The 22,292-nt window shown below is 39.0% G+C and overlaps 3 protein-coding genes across 4 annotated transcripts in view; all 3 read right to left on the bottom strand.

The window, feature by feature from the left end:
- pip5kl1 (phosphatidylinositol-4-phosphate 5-kinase-like 1) overlaps positions 1–10,557 on the bottom strand; it is a 39,843-nt gene extending 29,286 nt beyond the window's left edge. Inside the window, exons 1-2 of one of the 2 annotated variants that reach the window (XM_035951228.2) lie at positions 2,276–10,557; positions 2,017–2,179 (exon numbers count right to left, since the gene is read on the bottom strand). Coding sequence is in view for 1 of the 2 variants with exons in the window: in XM_035951227.2 (XP_035807120.2) it covers positions 2,017–2,217 (201 nt within the window). In the remaining variant the exon portion in view is untranslated. Of the gene's footprint in view, positions 1–2,016 lie in introns of both variants that reach the window. The other variant, XM_035951227.2, reaches the window with a different exon arrangement.
- Positions 10,558–10,614: 57 nt separating this feature from the next.
- On the bottom strand, positions 10,615–16,288 carry dpm2 (dolichyl-phosphate mannosyltransferase subunit 2, regulatory). The gene is made up of 4 exons (XM_023276812.3): positions 16,196–16,288; positions 13,248–13,337; positions 11,926–12,028; positions 10,615–10,773 (listed from the first exon to the last, which is right to left on the bottom strand). Exons 1-4 carry the CDS (start codon positions 16,277–16,279, stop codon positions 10,718–10,720), a joined length of 333 nt encoding a protein of 110 aa, XP_023132580.1. The 5' UTR covers positions 16,280–16,288; the 3' UTR covers positions 10,615–10,717.
- Positions 16,289–17,842: 1,554 nt separating this feature from the next.
- Positions 17,843–22,292, bottom strand: part of LOC111572906 (early estrogen-induced gene 1 protein) — a 30,143-nt gene continuing 25,693 nt past the window's right edge. Inside the window, exon 12 of the mRNA XM_023276792.3 lies at positions 17,843–22,292. This exon is cut by the window's right edge and continues 106 nt beyond it. The gene's annotated coding sequence lies outside the window, so the exon portion shown is untranslated.

Here is a 22,292-nt window from a genome sequence, read left to right as displayed (position 1 = left end):
TAATGTTTGCAGTCCTGTTTTGATCACATCCAAGAGATTAGAGAAATAGTTCCTGATCATCTGTGTGCGGTTGTGTTTTGATTTCTCACCATTTCAGCCACTATGTTCTGTAGCAACAAAGAATGATTGGAAATCTCAGTGGGGTGTTTACATGTCACAGTTCCCAGTTGCCTGTACTAGAAAGCAGGATTTGAAGTAATCTAGGTAATTTTAACTCTTGGTTTTCAGGACTGTGATGATAGTCCCTGCTTATTAGATAATATCAATATGGTAAATTGAACAAGTGGCCTGCCCTGGAGCAGGTTATGTATGAGATAACAGATCAACAAGCACAAAATCTCTACTTACTCAGTCATCATTTGCAGACCCTATGCAGGTCAGAGTGCAGATAGTGAAAGAGTCTCTGAGGAGGCTGAGAGATTTTAGAGACAATCTAAACCCTTCTCTCTTCTCTGAAAAGCAGAGACATGAGGGATAGAAATTCTCAGAGGAGGGAGCTTCAGTCTTTTTGCTTAACATTATTTTTCTGTTAACTACAAGAAATTTCAAAACTATTTCACTGTCCTACAAGCCTTTGCATAGCTTTATAACTGTAGGCTGATTAAAGCAATAAACCTGTAATTTTGACTTCAGATTTTTGCTGTGAGTCTACTTACCAGTTTAAGTGATGTTTTAATACGTGTTGTTTATTTAATCCCAAGAGACTTTAACACAGCCAGAGTGCAGCTGGAAGAATGGAGCTAGAATTGTTCTACAAGAACAAGCTACATCAATGCAACACATTTATTAGATTTTTAGTACACATGCGCACCTCATTTTCTCATCAGAAACAGATTTTATCCCCATAAATTCAGAAACAGGCTTGCCACAGTGTGGTGCCAGGAGCTGAGAGGACTCAGGGCTGTTGCAAACACCTCCCTCTGTATTCTCCCAGTCCTGGTCCACACAACAACAGCTGCTGGCTTTTCTCCCTGCTCAATACAAATGTAGGGTTCCCAACGTTCCCTAACAGAAACACAGATAGACTGCAGAAAGTTAATGACGTTCATTCTGCAGACAGATGTGTACTTTCAGTTTCAAATCAGATATGCAATTGCAACATAGAAAGCACCCAGCTTAAAAAGCACTAAAACCTCTCACTGCAAGCCCCCAACAAAAAGCCATATGGGTCAGCAAAGCAGTCACAGTCCACGAAAAGCTCAGCAGATTGCACATCCACTGCGTTTTCAGACTGAAGCTCAGAGAAAAGGCAGTCTATTCGGTTTTTACTGGAGAAGCTCTGCAGTCGGTGACTACTTTAAAATCATCTTAAAAGTCAGTTTGAACCTTTTAAGAAAGCTTGCATTGAAACAGCTACTGGTGACACACAGCCGGTTAAACTTTCCACAGCATTCAGTGTGTAAGTTATACAACATAATGATGCCTATTGAAGGAAACACATGAGTAGTAGTCAGGTCACTCTGAATCATGGCGAGGACACTTTAAATATGAGAAGTAAGGGGGTATTACCCGTTCTTTTTTCTAAGAGGCCACCAACTTACATAAACATTTATGGAAGCTACTCCAACTACATGATGATATTTGTGGTTGTGAGTAACTCAGCTGCTCAGAGACCTCCTTTACGCTCCAAGACTATTTGTTTAGAAAAAGTCCCTTTTTATCCCATTTTACTCATCATACTTGAAAGAAATAGTTTAAATATCATGTCATCCAAGATATCCATCAGAAATTACTTGACATTGCCTCCTGCCTGCTAAATTATGACTTAACGTGATGACTCACTAGTGTTGCATGCAGTTTAGCCGGAATAACTTGTAAGGGGAATTTGGTCTAATGTGCAGAGAAGCCTCCATGCTGATAACCAAAGTGAATAAGATGACGGCCCACACTGACACAGCAGCACGGATTTATACCGAGGAAAGGCTGGGAGCTGGACTCCTTCATCTGCCTGAAAACTACTCAGGACATGTAGCTGCACATCAAAGCTGCCATCGTCGCATTAAAGTGTGTACTTGCCTCGGCGAGGACGCAGAGCAGCACGTCTATCCGTCGTCCGTCCGTGTTCAAGTCACCGTGCGCACTGACCGAGCGCTGCCTCGGAGCCTGGCTCCGGCTCCGGTCACACCCAGACTGTCTGCACCGCTCAGTCCGCCGGGAGTTAACGGGCACGCACAGCAACCTGCAGAGAGCAACTAGGTTAAATAGGAACGCGTTCATAAAGTCGGCACATGCAGCAATGGAAGTCCGAATGAAAAAAGAGGAACGTTTAAATCACCACACGTGTCAGCTGGCTGAGGTCCAGCTGTCATGTCGGGGCTCCAGCCGCTGCTGCAGTGGAGGAACATCTGTCTGAAAACTTCTCACATGACACATTACAAGCGCTGCTAATTAACTCCACTAATACAGTCCGCCAGAAGTTTTCAAGCTAAAAACTGAAACATCAACAACAACAGCCAAAAACAGATTAGTAGCTAATTCTCCAGGGAGAAGATACTCCTGGGGCAGAGCTGGGTTATCTCTTTGGATCACCCAGCAACAGCTGCTGGCAAAAGTTATGCCTCTGTTTATACTGCTATAGGCCTAGGGTGCTAGGGGACCTCTCTGGATGCACTGAGCCTTTCTCTTTTTACTTGTGTATTTACTATATATTCCATTATTGCACTGCATTCACTCAGTTTCTCACTGTGTCCATTCTCTGAGTGTCCCTGGTCCCAGAGCTGGATGCTTCAGATCTGTGGTTGTTCTCCCACCAACTGGCTTAGTCTCCATCATGTCCACTGTGGGATGCTGCTGCTGTCTTTCCTTCAGTCCACTGTTTCCAGCTGCCCATTTCCACCAATCAACTCTGCATCGCCCTTAATATACTGATATGCTCACTTACACACTGTTTGAATTGTACTACCAGCTATATATGTAGTATATTTAATGCCAGAGCCTTACATTATAACAGTAAACTTATGAATCGGTTTCCATGTTGGCTTGTACTTTGTATGTATCATCTATGGTACTCGGATCATGCATGTATGCCCGTGTGTGTTACATGTTTCCTTGTCCCCTACCTCCCTCTTCTCCCGTCCCTCTCCTTCCCCCTCCATCACTCCCTCCCCTTCTTCTGTCCCTCTCAACCAGCCGGCCAGCAGCAGATGGGTCCCCCATATGAGTCGGATTCTGCTCAAGGTTTCTTCCCATTAATAGGGAGTTTGTTCTTGCCACTGTCGCCGTAGGGTTTGCTCTTGGGTGTTCAGACTTATAGGTTCTGTAAAGCGTCTTAAGACAATTTGAACTGTAACTTACATAGAGACAAAGAAAAAAACAACATAACAGCGTGCAAATTATAGCGACACTGTTGGTGTTGCCATTTGTATTGTACTACCTTGTATTTGTTTCTGCTTCGATCACTTAACAATCAATTTGTATGCTTGGCTGACTGAAAAAGTTGCTATATTTCATAAATGTAGCGGAAAAAAACAGGATATGACAACATGCAGCAGGATATTATATCATGCAGAGAGCACCTGCCATGGGGAAGAGTGTTGATAGCCAAGATCGACAATTCCCAGAAGGACGTTAGTCTGCTAATAGAGGTGCAAAGGGGTCTCAAAAGAGATAGTTTTGGATGATAATAAGTACAACAAGTTATCCATATGCGAGACTCTAGAGACTGCCTGACTGACTCAGCTCTGGGCTCGACTGAAGAGATATACCAGTGCAGCTGTTCTCCAAAGACCCATCCAGTGTGTATTCCCAGCAGCAGGGGAACAGCTGCATGACAACGGACCCACCTAGGGCTGAGGCTGAGCAATACTAGAAGGTCCAATGGGGAAAAGAGGTGACACACACCACTACGACCAAGCTGTTGACAGACACGCTCAAAGACAGACATCCAACAACAACTCGCGAGCATGTAGAGCTGGATAGCACCAGGATGTGACATGATGCCCTCATAGTGACTGAAGCAGCTAACAGCACTCCATGGTCATATGGCGGCACAAATAAATGCATTGCTACCAGCAGGCACCCACCCAGACTGGCGAGCACATGCCAGGACAATCCTGATCATGACAGATACCCACAAGACTTCAACACTTTCTAATTACAAGCTTCTCAGACATTATAGCCAAACTGAAAAACAAGATCAGAGCGTCAAAGCACCAGCTAGTAGTCAACAGAACAATCCCACAACACTCTAAGAGTAGGTAGATTAACCTGAGCATCATCTGGACTGACAACAGAGAAGTCTATGACTCAGTGCCCCACACATGGATACCAGAGTGCTTGTTTAACAGCCCCTGGTGGTTCCTTCCTCATGGTGAACCCTTTCTGGCCTGGTTTCATGTGTGGGAATTGATTTGTGCGGCCTTCTGACCAGGACTGGTACTTATACGTTATTCTGCCCATCTTCCTGGCTGATTGGCCTTCAGCTCCACTCCTGAGCTTTCATCCTTGTTTCTCTTCCACTTCCTATGCTCTTATTAAACTGCAGTAATTCCTGCACCTGAGTATAAATGTGTACTTAACTGGTCAGTCTAGGCGGCTGTGATTTAATATGAGCAACTTGCCTCTGCACTGCCGGTCTCTGTTACCACTTACTAGTGGTTACTCCGTTTCTCTGTGCCATCTTTCATTTGTTTAACTGAGGTATTCATTCCACTGCCTGGAAAGTATGTCAGGCTTAGCTAATTTCACACCTGCATACGTTCATCACTTATTCTTTGTTAAATACACTAGGAGCAGAGGTGATGTCTTTATATTCCAGTTCATGAGGAGAGTTTGGTTATTTCTTTTACTGAAACAGCAACACCCACAGGCTCTGGTTTTATCTAAAGTTTTGCCTCCATTGTTTGATAATTATGTTACTAAGCAATAAAAAGCTTTTATAAACTTAATTTTAAAATGTTTTTATGTTGTTTTTCTGTACTCTAGTAGAGTTGGAACTAACACATTGACGCTAAATAAAGCTTCCCTGAAAACCTTCATCAAAAACCAATGAATTGTCACCATTACTCGAAATATTTGACAAGGTGATGCACTGTCCCAGCTACTGTCCTAGACTGACCTTAGGCAGCTGAAAACAGACGGCAGACAATGATGAAGGGAAGGAAGAAACATTGTGGAGACTAAGTCCCTTAATGGATTGTACCATCAGCATATAGAGGAGGTGGCAGATATCAAGTAATCCTAACAGGGACTAGAAAACACTGGTTTGAAGGACAGCACAGAGGCCCTGATCATGGCAGCAAGAATGTGCCATTAGCACCAGCGGTGATAAGAGCCTTTGGGGATGTGAGCCCCATTGAGAGAGGGGCTCCAGGTGTAACATCTGAGGTATCAGTCCCATATAACTTGTGTTTCCTCAATCCTGGGTCCTCTAAGAAAGGCCTAGTTTGAGAGATTTGTGTAGTAGCTTAACTGTTCTTAGGATTGCACTATTCTGCACAGAGGTGACTAAATTCATCGAGTACAGAAAGACATTCATCCCAGCTCTCCTGTTTCATATTCACAGAAACCCAACTCCTTACTTAAGTGGATTTTGTTAGTTTTGATCCCATTGCTCTCACTCTAAGTCCCCAGTAAATAAACACAAAAACATGACTATAGTATTAAAGTAAAGGCCAACTCATACAAAGACTTCTTCCTGTGGTCACTGTCATAAACACAACTCCTTCTCTATATTCAGACCTCGACTTTTCAATTCACAGTGTGAACATGGCAGTGGCCTTAAATCCAACCAAAGCAAACGCAAATTTATAAGTTTAGGTAAACAAGACCTGAAGCCTGACAGGTGTAATTATACATAGGTAGCTGTCGTTTGATTGTTTTATTTACCTTTTTCCAAAATGGTGGACAAAGCAACAGGCTTTTCAACGTGGCTTCTACGCTTCCAGCACATACCATTTTGCAGCAAATACTTTGTAAATACTATAAAAGAAAGACTGACATAGTATCTTTTTTCAGATTAATCTTAAATTGTCAGAGTTCCCAACTATAGTATTTTCTGTTAACCTCTAGAAGATAGACACCAGATGATCATTTTTGCACACTTGAGTATAACATGCTACTTCCTGCCTATCTCAAAGGTCAGACCTACTAATCTTGGTCAGTATGACACTCTTAATCCAAGAACAAGTGTGCTTCTTGCTAATGCACAGAGCATATTCTGCATATCTGTTACAGCTAGGAGATTATATCATCTGACAGAGGATTCCATTTCTAGATGCTGGAACAGAAAACATCAACCTGTAGGGGAGACTATCCTGTTCCGCATTCCTGAACTTGTTTGGAGATGAGAGGAAACAAGAAGAATGAGGTTTGTCTTCATCCTGCCTCCTTGGTTAGAGAACAACAACAATAAGAAAAACAGGATGAAGACACGAGATTTTCATGCAGCACAAAAAGATGAGTGAGAACGCAAAGGTGCACCACCAGCTGAATCTGATGCTCAGGATAGCAGACACTCAGTAGGGACACGGTAGCAAGCAGAAAGTCAAGACTTCAGAGCGGTACATTGTATAGTTCATTTATTGTTTGCAGGTGTGGAGTTGCAGAATCACTAATGTGGTTATAAAATGTAATGATGTTTGTAGAAAGTAGTGTCTTCTTAGTTCTACTGCTGGTGTTTTTCCAAATGTAGGTATTATAACATTGATAGGAGCGGAGAGATCAGTTCTTACAATATTTTTTTTAAATTGTCTAGTTGCCAAGTATTGCTTGTTAACCAAGGAGGCTTGTAATTACCATATAGATATTACGAGGGGAGCTGGAGAACCCAGGCGCAGACAGGTGAATTTAGGAAAGACTTTTATTAAACCAGAAAACTACAACAATACATAAATGGAGAACTGAACTGGGAGGAAACAAGGCTAAACCGCTACTAACACACACTATGAATACAAAAACGGAAGATCACAAAACTGAACTAACAAAACTAAGCAAAGGAGGGGTACTTACAAAATGGGGGAACTGAACAGAAGGGGTAGGGAAGCAGGCTCAGGAAATCTGGGGTGAACGGAGACGAGACTGGAGCTACTGGCTGGAGACATAAGCAGGGCTAGTGAGAATCTGAAAGAAGACTGAGTCCTAGTGAGGGAAATCCAGAGGAGGGGAAAACAGAGTCCTAAAACAGAGTCCAGGTGGGAACAGAGTCCATGAAGGCATGTGGGTAACTATGATCCAGCGGGGAGTGAATGAAAGGACAGAGCTTAAATAGGTGGAGGTGAGGTGGAGAACAGGTGAATGGCGTGAGCTGATTATTGCAGCTGACACTCATTGCAGTAATTAGCTGATGGCAGAATGCAGGCAGGAGAAACAGGGAGAGAGAGAGAGAGAGAGACATGAGGGAGAGGTGACAGACAGAGTGAACCAAAGAGAGAGGACAAAACAGAAACAGATCAGAACCCAAGGGAGAAAGGAGAAAAAATGGGGAAGAAGGGGAAAAGAAGGGCAGAAGCTGGAGCAGGATCATAACAATAGAAAGTATAGTAAAAACAGAAAACAATAAATAAATAACTGTAATAACAATATAGAAATAAAAAAAAGATTAAAACACTTAAACAGATGTTTTAGAACGTTAAAAAAAAAACCTGTTTTATAAAATGAAGTTTAGAATGTAGCAGCTAATGGATGAGACTTAAGGGTGGAACAAATAGTGAAGAATACCTTAAATTAAAAAAAATGGATTGCAGAGATTGCAATGGTGCAAGATTTAGAAGGAAATGTCAGCTATATGCAGGGACTGTGTGAGCAGCAATATGGTTGTTGTATTAAAGCTGCTGCGCCTTAACCCGTGTAATGTACTGATTACATATAACTTTAAAAGGCTTTGTCATTTTAACATGCAGCAATAAATAAGATGTCACTGCAGTGAAATTCTTAGCTTGCTGTGTATGTACCTAATGGCCTGCTTAACCAGTTTACAGAATGCACTTATTTACCTGTAATCATCACTCCAATCTACACTACCAGTCAAAAGTTTGGCTGAAGACATCAAAACTACGAAGCAAGATATATGGAATTTTGTAGCAAACAAACAATTGGGAAAGAATTTTAAATATGTTTTATACTTTACATACTTCAAAATAGCCACTCTTCGCTTTGATTACTGCTTTGCACACTGTTGGCATTCTCTCAATCAGCTTCATGAGGTAGTCACCTGAAATGGTTTTCACTTCACATATGTGCCTTGTCAAGGTTAATTTGTGAATTTCTTGCCTTCAGGGATCAAAAAAAGTGTAGTAAAAAGTACAAAAAGTATCTCTGAACTGTCAATACATACAATGTGTATAAACATCTGAACTTCGTGCTGTTGTGAATGTACTTAGTTCCATTCCACCAGTGATAAACACATGTCCACCAGCTTCTACATTTTATTCAACAGAAAGGACCACTGGCCCCATTTCCACATTCACCGCTGACAAAACGCTGGTTTGCATCAAAACAATTTACCTCATTCACACTTAGACACATTAGAAATAAACATTTCGATAGTCACACCATTCATACAGTCTCTAGACATTATCCTCACAAATGACACAAATTTCTTCCACCCTGCCCCACTACCGTCCATCACCAGATTGGCCCAAATGTAAGAAAAATATTTTTCTTATATTGAATATTATATTTGAGGCATTAACAGATTTTTTTTTGCCAGAGTGGAGAGAGCTCTGCTGTGATTTTCATAAATATTGATTCAACGTGTTGTTTGTAGCTTTTAAGGTAGCACAGAGAGTGAGTCAGAGTTCTGTTAGTTTCTTCTAACCTGCAGATGTGCTTCCAAGGCTTGTGTAACATTTTCTTTTTTGCTTCAATGGAAATAACACTGAACAAAACAAACAAAAGGGGAAATATTTTTCTGATGTCTGCCTGGTGTAAACAGACCATGAACTGAATCATCTGCTAGACTGTCAAGATTATTGCAGTTCCAAAATGTCATGATGAGGAGCTAAACCCTGAGATGAGGAGTCAGAGGAAACTTAAGACTGAAGAGGCTATGAGTAAGTGATAAAGTCACTGATAAACAGACTGAGTCAGCTCCACTTACACACATTGACCTAGATCAAAGGTTTGGGGCATTGTGAAAAACTGTATTTTGTTCTGTCCAAACCCACAAAAAAGAGAAAAATATCATTCCAAATTCCAGTGTAGAACCTAAAGTTTCCAAAGGTGCCAAATGTGTCAGATGGAATGGTGAAATTTATTTGAAGTGGTTCTAAAGATGTCTGGAACATTTCTACAAATATGTGATGGCTCATTCTCGAAAACACACAAGAAAGGTGCAAAAATGTCAATCAGTTATCAGAGAACAAATTGGTTGCAATCTCTGAAAAGCTGTTGTTGCAGTGTTTCTTTCAGTGTAATCATCATATAATGTAGATTTAATGGGGATGAGATAATTTGAACAATCCTAATGCTATGTAAGGGAAAATAAAAGGGAAAGGTGCATGTATATTAAGGTGTTAATCATCTGTATGAGGTGTGCAGTACTGCTGCTACTCCAGCTGCTGATAAGAAGCCAGATCAGCAACACCAGTATCCAGCTGTCACTTTCACCTTACTCACCATCTCTGAACAACATCCAAACCCAGTAGCTGCTCTGGGGCCCCCAGACCCACAGGGGCTCGGGTCAAAACACCCACTGCTATTGTATTCTATGAAGTCATGCATCAGTTGCAAGTTAACACGTCATCGCATCAGCAGCTATACTGTTATGTGTCATAACAACACCTATGGAGAGCCTCCCTATTATTAATGAACCACACCTTACAGCCCATATGCTTTTAAATTCAAATACATCCATAAGAATACAGAGTAGGTTTATACACTACTGTTCAAAAGTTTGGGGTCACTTAGAAATGTCCTTATTTTTCAAAGAAAAGCTTTTTTTTTTTCAATGAAGATAACATTAAATGAATCGGAAATACAGTCTAGACATTGTTAATGTGGTAAAATGACTATTCTAGCTGGAAACAGCTGATTTTTAATGGAATATCTCCATAGAGGTACAGAGGAACATTTCCAGCAACCATCACTCCTGTGTTCTAATGCTACATTGTGTTAGCTAATGGTGTTGAAAGGCTAATGATGATTAGAAAACCCTTGTGCAATTATGTTAGCACATGAATAAAAGTGTGAGTTTTCATGGAAAACATGAAATTGCCTGGGTGACCCCAAACTTTTGAACGCTAGTGTAAACACAAGAGTTTACGCTGTCAACGGAAATATTTCACATTCCAAGAGGAATGTCCCCTGTCCCATAACCATCTTAAATTTGATCCAGCAGGTGAAGGTGACACAATGCCAGAAAACATTCAAACCTGCACATTTTTTGCGTGGAATTTATTCTGACGGCCCAAGTCTTAGTTTCCAGAATGAAACCAATTCAGTTTGTTTGCTTTCAGTGAATTCATTCTGTGTCTTTTCCAATGCTGTCAGTCATGATATGATTTCCAAAGTGGACAGTTTCCAAATTCATCATATAGACTTTTTTATCAGCTCTAAATGAATTGAACCAATATATATCTAAGAAAAAATATTTTCTAAGATATATATATATATATATATATATATATATATATATATATATATATATATATATATATATATATATATATATATATATATATATATATATATATATATAGACTATTTATTAGAAAATGCAGTTAAAGTTTTTGGTTGTATGACGGTTTAAATCCACAGCAGTCCCTCTCACATCCTGAGATTAGTCCACTTTCTTCGGTTTGCGATGCTTCCACATGATAACTGCAGTGAAGGCCCCTGCAGAAACAAAAAGAATGGCATTAACTCTCATTGAATTTTTAATATGCAGCGAATTTAGATCCTGCAGAGTGGGGATGCTAAAGATTAATTCTTAATCAGTTAATTGCTGTCAATAACTTAATCAGTCAATCCAATATAAAAGATGAGGGACAGGCATGTCAGAGAACGCAGTCTAGATTAGCTGTAGTTCCTGGTCTTACTGTATAATAAGATGGAGTTACACGTGTGTTTGCGTAAAAATAAAACAAACTCCCTCCTGTCTAGCTGCTAACTGTGGCAGTCGTGCTGATGAACTCCATAGCATGAAGTCATAAGAAAGTGTCTGGCAACCATCCAGTTTAGCTAGCTAGCTGAGGCTCATGCTAACACTAAGCTAGGAATGTCGAATGCCAGCGCAGGCTGGGAACTGAGTGTTTGTCAGCAGGACTCTAATTACATTATTAATTGGTTTTAAGTTGTTTTTAGTTTGTAGCACATTGAGACTCAGACGAGAGAAAAGTGTGCTACGAATAAAATTTATCATCATCATTATTATTATTATTATTATTATTATTATTATTATTATTATTATTACATGCTTTCAACAACAGTTCAAATAAAATGAATAAGTATGAGTACAAATGTTTTTTAAAGGTAGCAATAAATACTGGCAGATTTCCTGGACTGTAAAAGTTGCTGTGACAGTATTTCTGGACATTTGTTCCCACTGAGCAGCTGTTTTCAGCAGTTCGACTGACGTCAACTACAGTGAACACATCACTCCATCATATAGAGCAGCTGAGGAACATTTAGATATCAAACTGCTGTGAAGAGATTCATAATGCTGCAGGCTATTTACTGTGACAGACTGCAGCTTGTTTGGAGTGCTTAATACCTGAACAGTAATTCAAAATGAGGTCATTATTTTGTGTTTATCATATAATTCAGTAACCTGATGTTTACTTTATCTGTTCTTCAAATTCCTAATATAACTGAGCTGTGTTTGTAGGGAATATGAATGTCATTGGTGACAAATGTTTATATCTACTCTACAACTAGAATTTAAGAAAAACTTTTCAAAAGCTGCATCAGTGTGCAGACAGAATCTAAGTTTCAGCGAGAATCAGTGAATGTGTGTGCTTTGTTTCATAAAGCAGATAGCGTACTGACCTATACAGAGGAGCAGTATTACTGCTGCAATGCCTGGAAGAATGACTGAGTACTCTCTGGGCAGGAAATATATGTGCAGTACGTGATCGCTTTCCACAAAAGGCTGGAAAAAGACCAAAAAAATATGGTTACAAATGGCTTCAAAATTTTACACGACGTCAAGCATCATGTAAAAATAATAATATTCTGTGAGACAGAACAGGAAGACAGGTGAAAGTAGTTTAAATGATGCATTTTAAAAATATCGTGCAGGGAGGAAACCAGCTCATGCTAAGTGATTTGGACTTCTATTATAAAGGGCACTAGGAGCAAAGGGACAAACAGAAATTATGCAACTCTAAGCAAGAGCTCAGTGCTTTTGGTTGCTGTGGACTGTAGAAGGGTTTTGGAAGATGTTAGGATTTATTCTTTAAGGCACTGCTAGCTGAACACTGAAATTGATATCACATATTAGTACTACAACATTGATATTAATAACCATGTATTGTGTAATTAATGTATGAGTTGTGTTGACCTGAATAGAGGGAGAGTGTTAACCCCAGGTTCTGAAGGGTTAAATATATGATGGATACAGACAGGTCAAGCTGGAAAGTTACAGCTGCACACACACACATCGGTACAAAGAGTGTTTTCTCACACACACACACACACACACACACACGCACGCACGCACACACACACCAAAAAGATAGAGAGATTGGCTTTGCTTCACAGTATATTCCTATTTCCTTATGAGGTAAAAATTAATTGCACTTTAACTGCTAAACTCAAGGTTGTTTAAGGGTGAAAACCATAATAATCCTCTCTATGAAATACCACTAATGGCTGCATCACATCACAGCTAACAAAGCAATAAGACTAACATTTAGAGAGTGGGAAGAAGTTTGCAGGAGGTTCTTTTTACAGGGTGATGTTCTTGGAGACAGGATGAATCATGAGCCAAGAGATATGGACATATCTGTGCACCAGCTAATGGGAGAACTAAGTCTAAACCACGGTTTATCCCCACCTTTAGCCAATCACATTTCAACATTTGCATTATATGTTTGTATTCTATAACCAACCACATGTCACCATACTGTATAAAATGTTTGGTTCATATCAGATTTGATCTTTTTCCGGGAGGCTGTTCCAAACAGAAGAGATCCTTGTACAAGACTCTTTTGAGACACTGATATTTATAAAATAAACAGCTTAATTGGAGAGAAGTAGCTTCTCTTCTGTCTCAAAAAATTAACATGCTCAACAAAGACACTGATAAGGGTCTGAGACACCTGCAAAGGACATGCAATTAGGATTTTAGGGACTCAAACAGAACTTACCAGGACGATGACCCACACAGAATAGTATGTAAACAGCAGGAGGCTAAAGACAACAAGACTCATACCAACTGCTTGATCCACTCGTGTAGCCTGAAAATAAAGGAAAATAAATTGAACGGAAGCCCCCTGAAGAGTGTTAAATGTTGCACACATGACCAAAGCCCCACCTAAATGATTTGAAATTTTCTCCAGACTTACTTGAATGAATTTTAGCTAACAGTGACAGTGCTACTGGCAACATATTTATTTTTGACTTAAAGGAATGTTCTAACATCAGGATGCAGTCTCATTTAGTCTGGTGATTCCTGAAGAACGATTAAAAATCAGAGCAGCAGAGCCTCAGACAGCCTGACTTTCAGTTTCCTTCAGGATCCTACAATTACATCTTTCAAAATCCCTGCACTCATAACCATGAGTCACAGAAGATGTCAGACAAATGTTTTTTCAGGTTGGGTAGAATGCCTTCCGATTAACAGATTCACCGTCATGTGTAACATAGGTGGTTAATTTAAAAATGTTTGGGGAGGTCAGAGTCTTTTGTTCTCAAATAACACATGACAGAAATTCAGGGTTTAAAAATGACCATTGTAAGGTGCTGGAAGGAAAAGCAAAGGTTCTAAAGACTCGTCTCATTTCACTATTCTGAGCCTCCTCGTGTCCTCTGTCCTGCTGCCACTGACCTTTCTCAGCTGCTTCTGTCTCAGTTTTTACCGTATGCATCTTAGGAACTGAGGCATCCTTCAAGATAGCATGCTAAGATTGATAGGGGATTGATAGAGGGGGCTGCCAGTGGAGCTATAAACAAGGATGAACAGGTGCATCCTGGACTTTTCAGCACCTGTGATGTATAAAAAACACAACACACAGCCAGAATACAGGACTGAAAAATGTGTGAATATAACATATATCACTCAGTCAGAATATATATTGCTTATTCTCTGTATTGTACTCTTTATGTGTCTCGCTTCTTTTCTACTTATCGGAGTATGCTTCTGTGTTTATTCACACATTATTGTATATCCTGTCATGAACTCAGGTCTGCTCTCCTGACACAAATCATAAAATACAGCAGGAGGTTGTACAAAAACAACAGACAGATGATCCAACTGTGCCACATGGTGTATTTCATTGACACTGCCTTAAAACGAGTACAGTTCAGCCTCCCCTGCAGAGAGAGGGTGTTCCAGTTTAACTGGCCATCAGGTTAACTGGCAATAGTTTCCATCTCCAGATGTTTTGTCTGCAGATTCATCACAACCTGACCTGGCTGTCTGTGCAGATAACGATACTAGATAAAGAAGACCTCACCGAAAAACGTCGGCATCACTGGTTAATAAAGTCTATATCCATGTAACTATCATCTACAGACAGTAAAAAGAAATGTGATAGATGAGATAAAAAAGACATGTTTGTCAAGAACAGTGAGAGGATTCGAAATGATGTAATGCAGCAATTAAATTACAAGATCACAGTCTTACTCATCGTGCTACTGATCAGTCCGATAAACATCCTGCTTCATCCATATAGATCACTGTCATTCTGTCAGTTGTTTAACAACTGGTGACTGTTCAGGAATCACGCCCATGTCGACTGGGGATAATCACAACTTAACACAGGCTGCCTGGTTAATAACGAGCCAGAAAACTATTTATTGTCTCACCAAGAAAACCCACAACATAGAAGCACATCCACTGTTGTGCTGTGTGTTAGTTTGTGTGTTCAGTGGAACGGATCCGGAGTAGAACTTCAAGCTTAACTTGGGTTTGTTCACAGAAACACACTCAGACCTGCAGCAGCGTCCCATCATCACAACAGGCAGCATAACATTGGCTTGATTTTCTAAAATGCATCGGAACAAACTGAGACCACATTGTCAAAACTAGTCACTCAGAAACAATAAAAACACGTTCAGTCATCCACGTCATAACCTGTCATTTCAGAGCACGTTAACCACTGACAATATTTTGAAAAAATGTAAGTAAAGGGATCCGATCTGGTCAAAACAAACAATATATTTGTGTGATTTGTGTCTTTGCAAACACCCTGGCTGGTTTAGAAATGGCAAAAAGATTATTTTAAAGATATTGCAGAGGAAGACTAGAATACTTCCAGTACTGTACAGTCTGAGTGATTATACTATGCAGGTGTTTCTTAGTTTGCATTATATTTTTGTAATCCTTTTTGCATATTTGTAAAGTGTTTTGCTTCATGCCTTTATTTTCCACAAATAAAATACCACATGCAAAGACGTTATAAAATAAAGGATATTGAGACTAATTCCTGATTCATCCTTGTCATATGTAGTCTACTTTAACCCTTGGATGCGTAGACCACATCAGGAGATACCCATTTTCCATTGGATTTGGATCACTTTTGACTCATGTTATGCATCAAAGGGTTAATCAAGCTAATGTTCTGGAGACGGAAACTATCGCCAGTTAACCTGGAACAATTGAACTTTCACTCACAGTCCATTCAAACGCCAATCAAATATGTAAAATTTAACAACTAAACTGCTATATTTGCAAGTATACGCATGACACTAGCCCTTAGCCTATCCCTTTAGTTGAAATAACAACGCTTCCATTAATTTGACGTACTTTGAAAAAAATAAACAGACCTTCAATTGTTTCAACAGGCTGTCGTGGATAATTGTGGGAAAAAACGTTTGGAATGTTAAGAATGTTAAGTATTTGTTGACACGTTTTATAAGCCAGTCAGTCTGTCTGTATTTAAACGGCTATGCACGAAAACGGAGACAAAACGATTAGTCAATAATCCATTTAAGGCTAAATATGAAGCTACAAGCTAACATGAGTCCGACGTGTTTCATGAGCTGCTGCGGGAACCGGAGAGCTGCTGACAGAAGAACGGTCACTTCACGGTCTGCTCTTTTATCAGCTGCCTTTATTCCACCTGTTTAAATGTAATTATCTTATCTTTCTTACCATTTCTGACCAGCAACCAGGTGATGTTATTTGCTGACGTTTCCTGCTCTTCTTCTTTGTGTGGAGAAATCCGGCTGACAGCATCCATCTGAGGAGCGGTGATGCCCCCTATTGGCGGGCCGCCACAGCACCCTCATGTCAGAATGTGTCTGAGCAGGAATCTTTGACTTCTGTTACATTTAGATAATCAATCATTTGATTTACTTACTGAATTTATTTGTCCACATAAATTAGTTTTTGTAAACCTCATTCTAAATTCGGAGGTAAAGTTGACTACAGTAGTATTATTGCTATGCAGGTTATTCTACAATTTTACAATTTCATTTAGCAGATGCTTTAATCCAAAGCGATGTACATCTGAGAGTAGATAAAACACAAACAAGGATCTAGTCAGGAGAAAGCAACCTGGATAAGAGCCATAAAACAATTTTTTTTTGAAGTCTGTCTAGTGCAAAGGTGTTCAGTAAAGACCAAATGGAACAGAGTTAGGTAAGTTGTTCCACCACAGGGCAACCACAGAGGAGAAGAGTCTAGCTATTGACCGGCCCTGTTGTGGTACCTTTTGTTGGCCGACTGTAGTGAGTGGGAGGGAGCGTAGACCTGAATGAGACAGTTCAGGTAGGAGGGAGCTGTTTTGAATGCAACTGTCCGAGTTTTGAATTTTACGTGGGCAGCAACTGGAAGCCATCCGAACAGCAGGGTGACGTGCTGTTTTTGGCTGCTTGAAATCCAGACGTGCTGCTGCATGCTGTATTCCAGGTTGTAGGTGTACAGTGAGTGAAACTGGATCCTCCAAGCTCTGTAAAAATGCAGGCACCTGCAGCATAATGCAATCATTTAAGCATATATGGTATGATCTCACAATAGAATACAGTAATGAAGTAATGTACGGGGCTACAGAAACAGAAAGGGTCTGTCACTTAATCATCAATACCACTGTTTCCTGATGAAGGTAAATTGCATTCATCTTGAGCCTGATGGTTTATTTTTTTACCTCAGGAACAAAAATTTAAAAAGAAAAGTAGCCAATCTCAGGTAATTCTTACCAGCTTCTTTCAGGGTGACTGTATCCAGCTTTATTTGTCAGTAGATGAGGACTAATGAAAACCGAGGAAGACAGTACATGCTGGACGTACTGCTGTCACAATATACGATTTGAACTACATGGTTACCAAAAGAATTCCCTATAATGATGTTTCCATGATATCTGTAGAAAATCTACAGAAACAAAATGAAAAACAAGCATTACTATTATAATGATGCCATTAGTCAAACTCATCGTTAATTTTGGCAAATGAGTTACCCTCAAAATACAAGTGGGGGGGAAAAGAGAGAGTTTGCAACCATAACTGTACTGCATGTTGTTCTTATATGTGCATTATTAGCATGATATACATATTGCAGTAAATAAATATCACGTTACCCTCAACATCAGTGTACCACAGCAGCCCTTCCTGGAAGACTTTGAGATGTCACTTAAGCTATAAGGGGACAATGCGAAGCAATAAAGCACTCAGAATATTCAGCTAAAACAGACATTGGCAACATCTTGTTTAATACACCCATTTAGAGTTTACATCTGATTAATATTTCAATATCAGAACCTGACGTGTGTGCTCTACAACAACAAACACTGGAAACAGAAAATGGGGATGGTTCCAGACTTTGCCACTTTATTTGATATGCATGTTTATGCACATTATAAGTCGTTTGTTGACTTTGATTACATTCACACTACCGATCAAAAGATTTGGGGTCATCCATGAAAACTCACACTTTTATTCATGTGCTAACATAACTGCACAAGGGTTTTCTAATCATCAATGAGCCTTTCAACACCATTAGCTAACACAATGTAGCATTAGAACACAGGAGTGATGGTTGCTGAAAATGTTCCTCTGTATCCCTATGGAGATATTCCATTAAAAATCAGTTGTTTCCAGCTAGAATAGTCATTTACAACATTAACAATGTCTAGAATGTATTTCTGATTCATTTAATGTTATCTTCATTGAAAAAAAAAGCTTTTCTTTTAAAAATAAGGACATTTCTATGTGACCCCAAACTTTTTAATGGTAATGTAGTTATTAACAGGACAAATAATCTAAACTCTTAACTTGTACATTTATTTCCTGACATTTAAACACATGGAGTGAAAATAGTTAAAAGTCACTTGATAAAAACAAGAACATTCCATTTGCAAGTTAACTAGAAGGAACCAAAAGAGTACCAAAAAAGGCAGATAAAATTATATTAACCTAACATAATAATGCTCATATTAATAGTTTATATTAGATTATTATACAAAGCTGACAATTATTGGTCCATTTTGCTAAACATAATTTGAATTAAATAAGTTATCAAATATAGTAAAAATAGTTTCTGCAGTTAATTCCCTTTACCAAATCCATCCTTTTTTATGCAAATTAAAAACGTACCACAACAACAAAATGTAGTACAATCCCACTCCCAACAATTCCATTTAATTTTAAATCATCAGGAAATGTAATAAACCTATCACCACATACAACAAAAGCATTTGGTTGTATAAATGAAGTTAATAATGTCACAGGTTACACACGGTCAAGTACAAAGGAAAGAATAAGTATTTCTAGAACAAATCACAGTAGTAGACAGTTCCTTTTACGGTATGTATTCCCAAATACCCACACCCTTCACTACCAATAATCACTGTTTTGTCACATTTCACCATACAATATTAGCTTTTTACATACAGTTCTGTATCAAACTGAAGACCAGCCTGCTGGTCTAAAAATAAAAGGAAAATAGATTGTCAAGTTACATGTACTGTACAAGCAACATTCTCTGGGTGTGTATATTGTATTTCCATCCCAGACATTACATACAGGAGACTGACCCCCGCTCTTACAGATACTGCAGAGAATTACATTAATGACATGAAGCAATAAATATGAACTGCTATTGGAAGAGGCAGCTCATTTGTTTAAAGATATAGAATGGCAGTGCTGGGATGAAAACTTATTATCTGCAATGCGTCATACATAGAATCACCAGTTTTTAAATTGTAGTGTGGACGGCAACTGAAAACTTCCTAGTATCCAGTATTTACCTACAACTAATCGTTGCATTAATGCAGCACTTATGCACTATTTACTCACTATTAACCAGGGCTTGGTGGAGCAGAGCTAAGATAAGAAGCTAAAATCCATCTAATATAGGCTACGGTATGTTCTTTCACATCAGTCAGAAACGCATGACCTGCATGCATAAAGTGGCACATTCATACGTACAGTATTAGCATTAACATTAACATACACAAATGACAAATGAATCCCGTGGGGCAAGGATCTATTGTACACTGTCAGTCGTGGCACAACAAGGTCTTTGTGCTGCTGCAGAAGCTGTGGCACTGACCTCACTACAGCCAACAGGCCCACAGTGTCACTGCTAGCTCAATGCTGAGCGGCAGGGTTTGTACTATTCAACAATATATTTAAAAAATGGGGATTTAAGCTCCCTATTGCAGCACATGCACAAAACAAAAACTGCCTAAAGCTACAAAGTGCAAGAGTTCTGATTGAAGTTAGTCTTTCTGATAAACATGTGCAGTCACTATGAAGCCAGAATGGAGGCAAAGTAGCAGCAAATAGGCCAGTACAAGCTTAAATAAAAGTCTTGAAACTATTTGGTCCTGCAGCAGTTAACTAATCATCAATCAGTGATCCATCTAGCGATCCAGAAAGGCACTTAGGGTGGTTCCAATGTTCCAACAATAAATTGAATCCTTAAATATTGCACCTTAATGCTGCACTCTAACGATGGATCAATGATGGCATGTAATGTTACCTTTGGTGACAAACCCACTGTGAATTATCAATGGCTCTGGAGCTTTTTACCCTCTTTTAGCTCATTCTTTTGGTTTTCTAGTTCAAAGACCATGCTGGCATTAACTAAATTTCCAGAGGTGGCAAACAGCTCTCAGCTAAAAAGCTACAATAATCCCAAAGTACATTAACTGAGCTGCACCAAATAGCAAAGGAAAGTTAGCAACTAGCCGTGTGTTTAGGATGAAGCAGCTACAAGCCCGATATTTTTCTCAGGAGATGGCAAACACTTGAGGTTAAAAAATACCAGTATTGGGCTCCTGTTCATTAGGAGGTCAGAAACATACCGTTTTAAGCATGCATGTTTTTATGATCTACTGCCTATGAAATACCTGCATTCTCAGTTCAGCTTCTCTCTATGTAGTCAGAATGGGAGAAAAGTTTAAAGAAAAAAAATATACTTGAGAAAGCACCACCACAAAACCCCAGATATTTGATGGAATTACAAGAGCATTCAAAACTCAAGAGTAAAAAAAGTAATTCCGTATTAAGTGCAGAGGATAAATGGTTACATATGGCCAGCCATATGCACGCAAGCTTTGTCTCTTATGACATTACATTTTGTCCTACATCAAGTGCTCAGACACTGAAATGAATTGAAGAAAAGAATAAGGCAATTTAAAAAAAAACAAACAAACAGAAGATGTCATGTTGCTTTTCACAACCATGCTACCTCCATTTTCTTTTAGTGGTTTCTAACAATCCTCCTCAGAGAGTTCACATGTGCAAAATAGTATAAGAAGTACACATACAGTGATCAAACAGATTTAAAATAAAGTACAAGGATACAAGCTTCTGCTTCAGTTCCAGGCTGATTTGGACATATCTGTCTCGAGTGTCTGTTGGAGACTTTGATGACACTTTCTTCTGAATGCACTGTTAGTTCAGTGTTGCACTACAATTCCCACAATGCAGTGGTTTTAAAAGTGTTGTTCAAGTAAACTGTGCACCGAGCACTGGTCAAAGTTTCACTGCTTTAGACTGATTGTTAGTTCAGTGATGAATGCAGTAAATGCTTGTACTATGAATAGGTTTACTGAATGAGTTGCATCAGCAGCGCGAACGCCTGGAGTTTCATTTTCATGTTTGTGGTCTCCTACAAAGTGCAGCTGCAACAAATAGAATAGACTGAAAAAATAAACAAAAACCCTGCAACAGGTTTATCAGACTTGCTTACTGAAGTTGCTATAAAGCAGGGGTGTCAAACATACGGCCCATGGGCCAAAACCAGCCTGCCAGATGGTCCAATCTGGCCCATGGGATGACTTTGCTAAGTGTAAAAAGTTACAAAGAAGACATTAATTGCAAATTCTAAATTTGAAAACATTTCTAGACCTTGGCAAGTTGTTTTGATCATAAAGTAAAATACTATATCATTCAGTTCCAGATACCTGTAACTATATGTTTTGTGCTTTTGTAGACACTCTGTGATCCATAAGTTGTAATGTGGAAATGATAAACTGATGCATTATATTGATGAAACTGAACTTATTTTTTTCTGAAATTTCAGGCCGCTAATAAAGTTTTGCATTAGCTGCTACTGTATCACTTTTGCAGTGCTCTGTTCTTTTGTTATATCCTGCACATTTTTTGTAAATTTCTTCGTAAAGATTTCTATTTATGTCTTATTCCAGTATTTAGTTATTTTTTATTCAAATTTTATTTTTTTAACATATTTATCTTGTATGTTTAAAATGGAGAATTTAATTATACATTGTGTATAAGGACAATAAAGCTTTCTTATCTTGTCTTAAAAAGATAGCTAATTTGTGCACATAAAATTTAGAAGTATGAATTAGTAATTCCTGTGCATGACAACAACTGTTTCCTCCTGGTGCCTGCCAGGCTCTGTAGTTGTTATGCAGTGTAATTCATTCTGACTGATTCTTCTTTGCTGCAGACAATAAAAGCTTCCCGAGAAAGAACTATTTTATCTGGACTGCTGCAAGTGTTTCAGTTCAAAAGAGAGAGAGGTCATGTGCAACCTAACCAGTAAATAATAGAAACTCTAAATTAATAGGACGAACAGAAACAGATTGGATTATTTTCAAATGTGAATGCAACACCAGTAAAATAAGAAATAAAGGCCTGGCTATCTTCTTATTGGAGGTTAAAAAGAACCCTGCCTGCTATATGAGAAAATAATGTAATCCTGTTTTAAACATTTCCCACCACCTGATTAAATATAGCAGAAAGGCTCAATATCTATATGACAGTAGTCGTATCTCCTA

Source organism: Amphiprion ocellaris, chromosome 17, assembly GCF_022539595.1.
Source record: "Amphiprion ocellaris isolate individual 3 ecotype Okinawa chromosome 17, ASM2253959v1, whole genome shotgun sequence".
Lineage (NCBI taxonomy): Eukaryota > Metazoa > Chordata > Actinopteri > Pomacentridae > Amphiprion > Amphiprion ocellaris.
The sequence above is the reverse complement of the archived record's forward strand: the minus strand, read 5'-3'. Positions and strand labels throughout refer to the sequence as shown.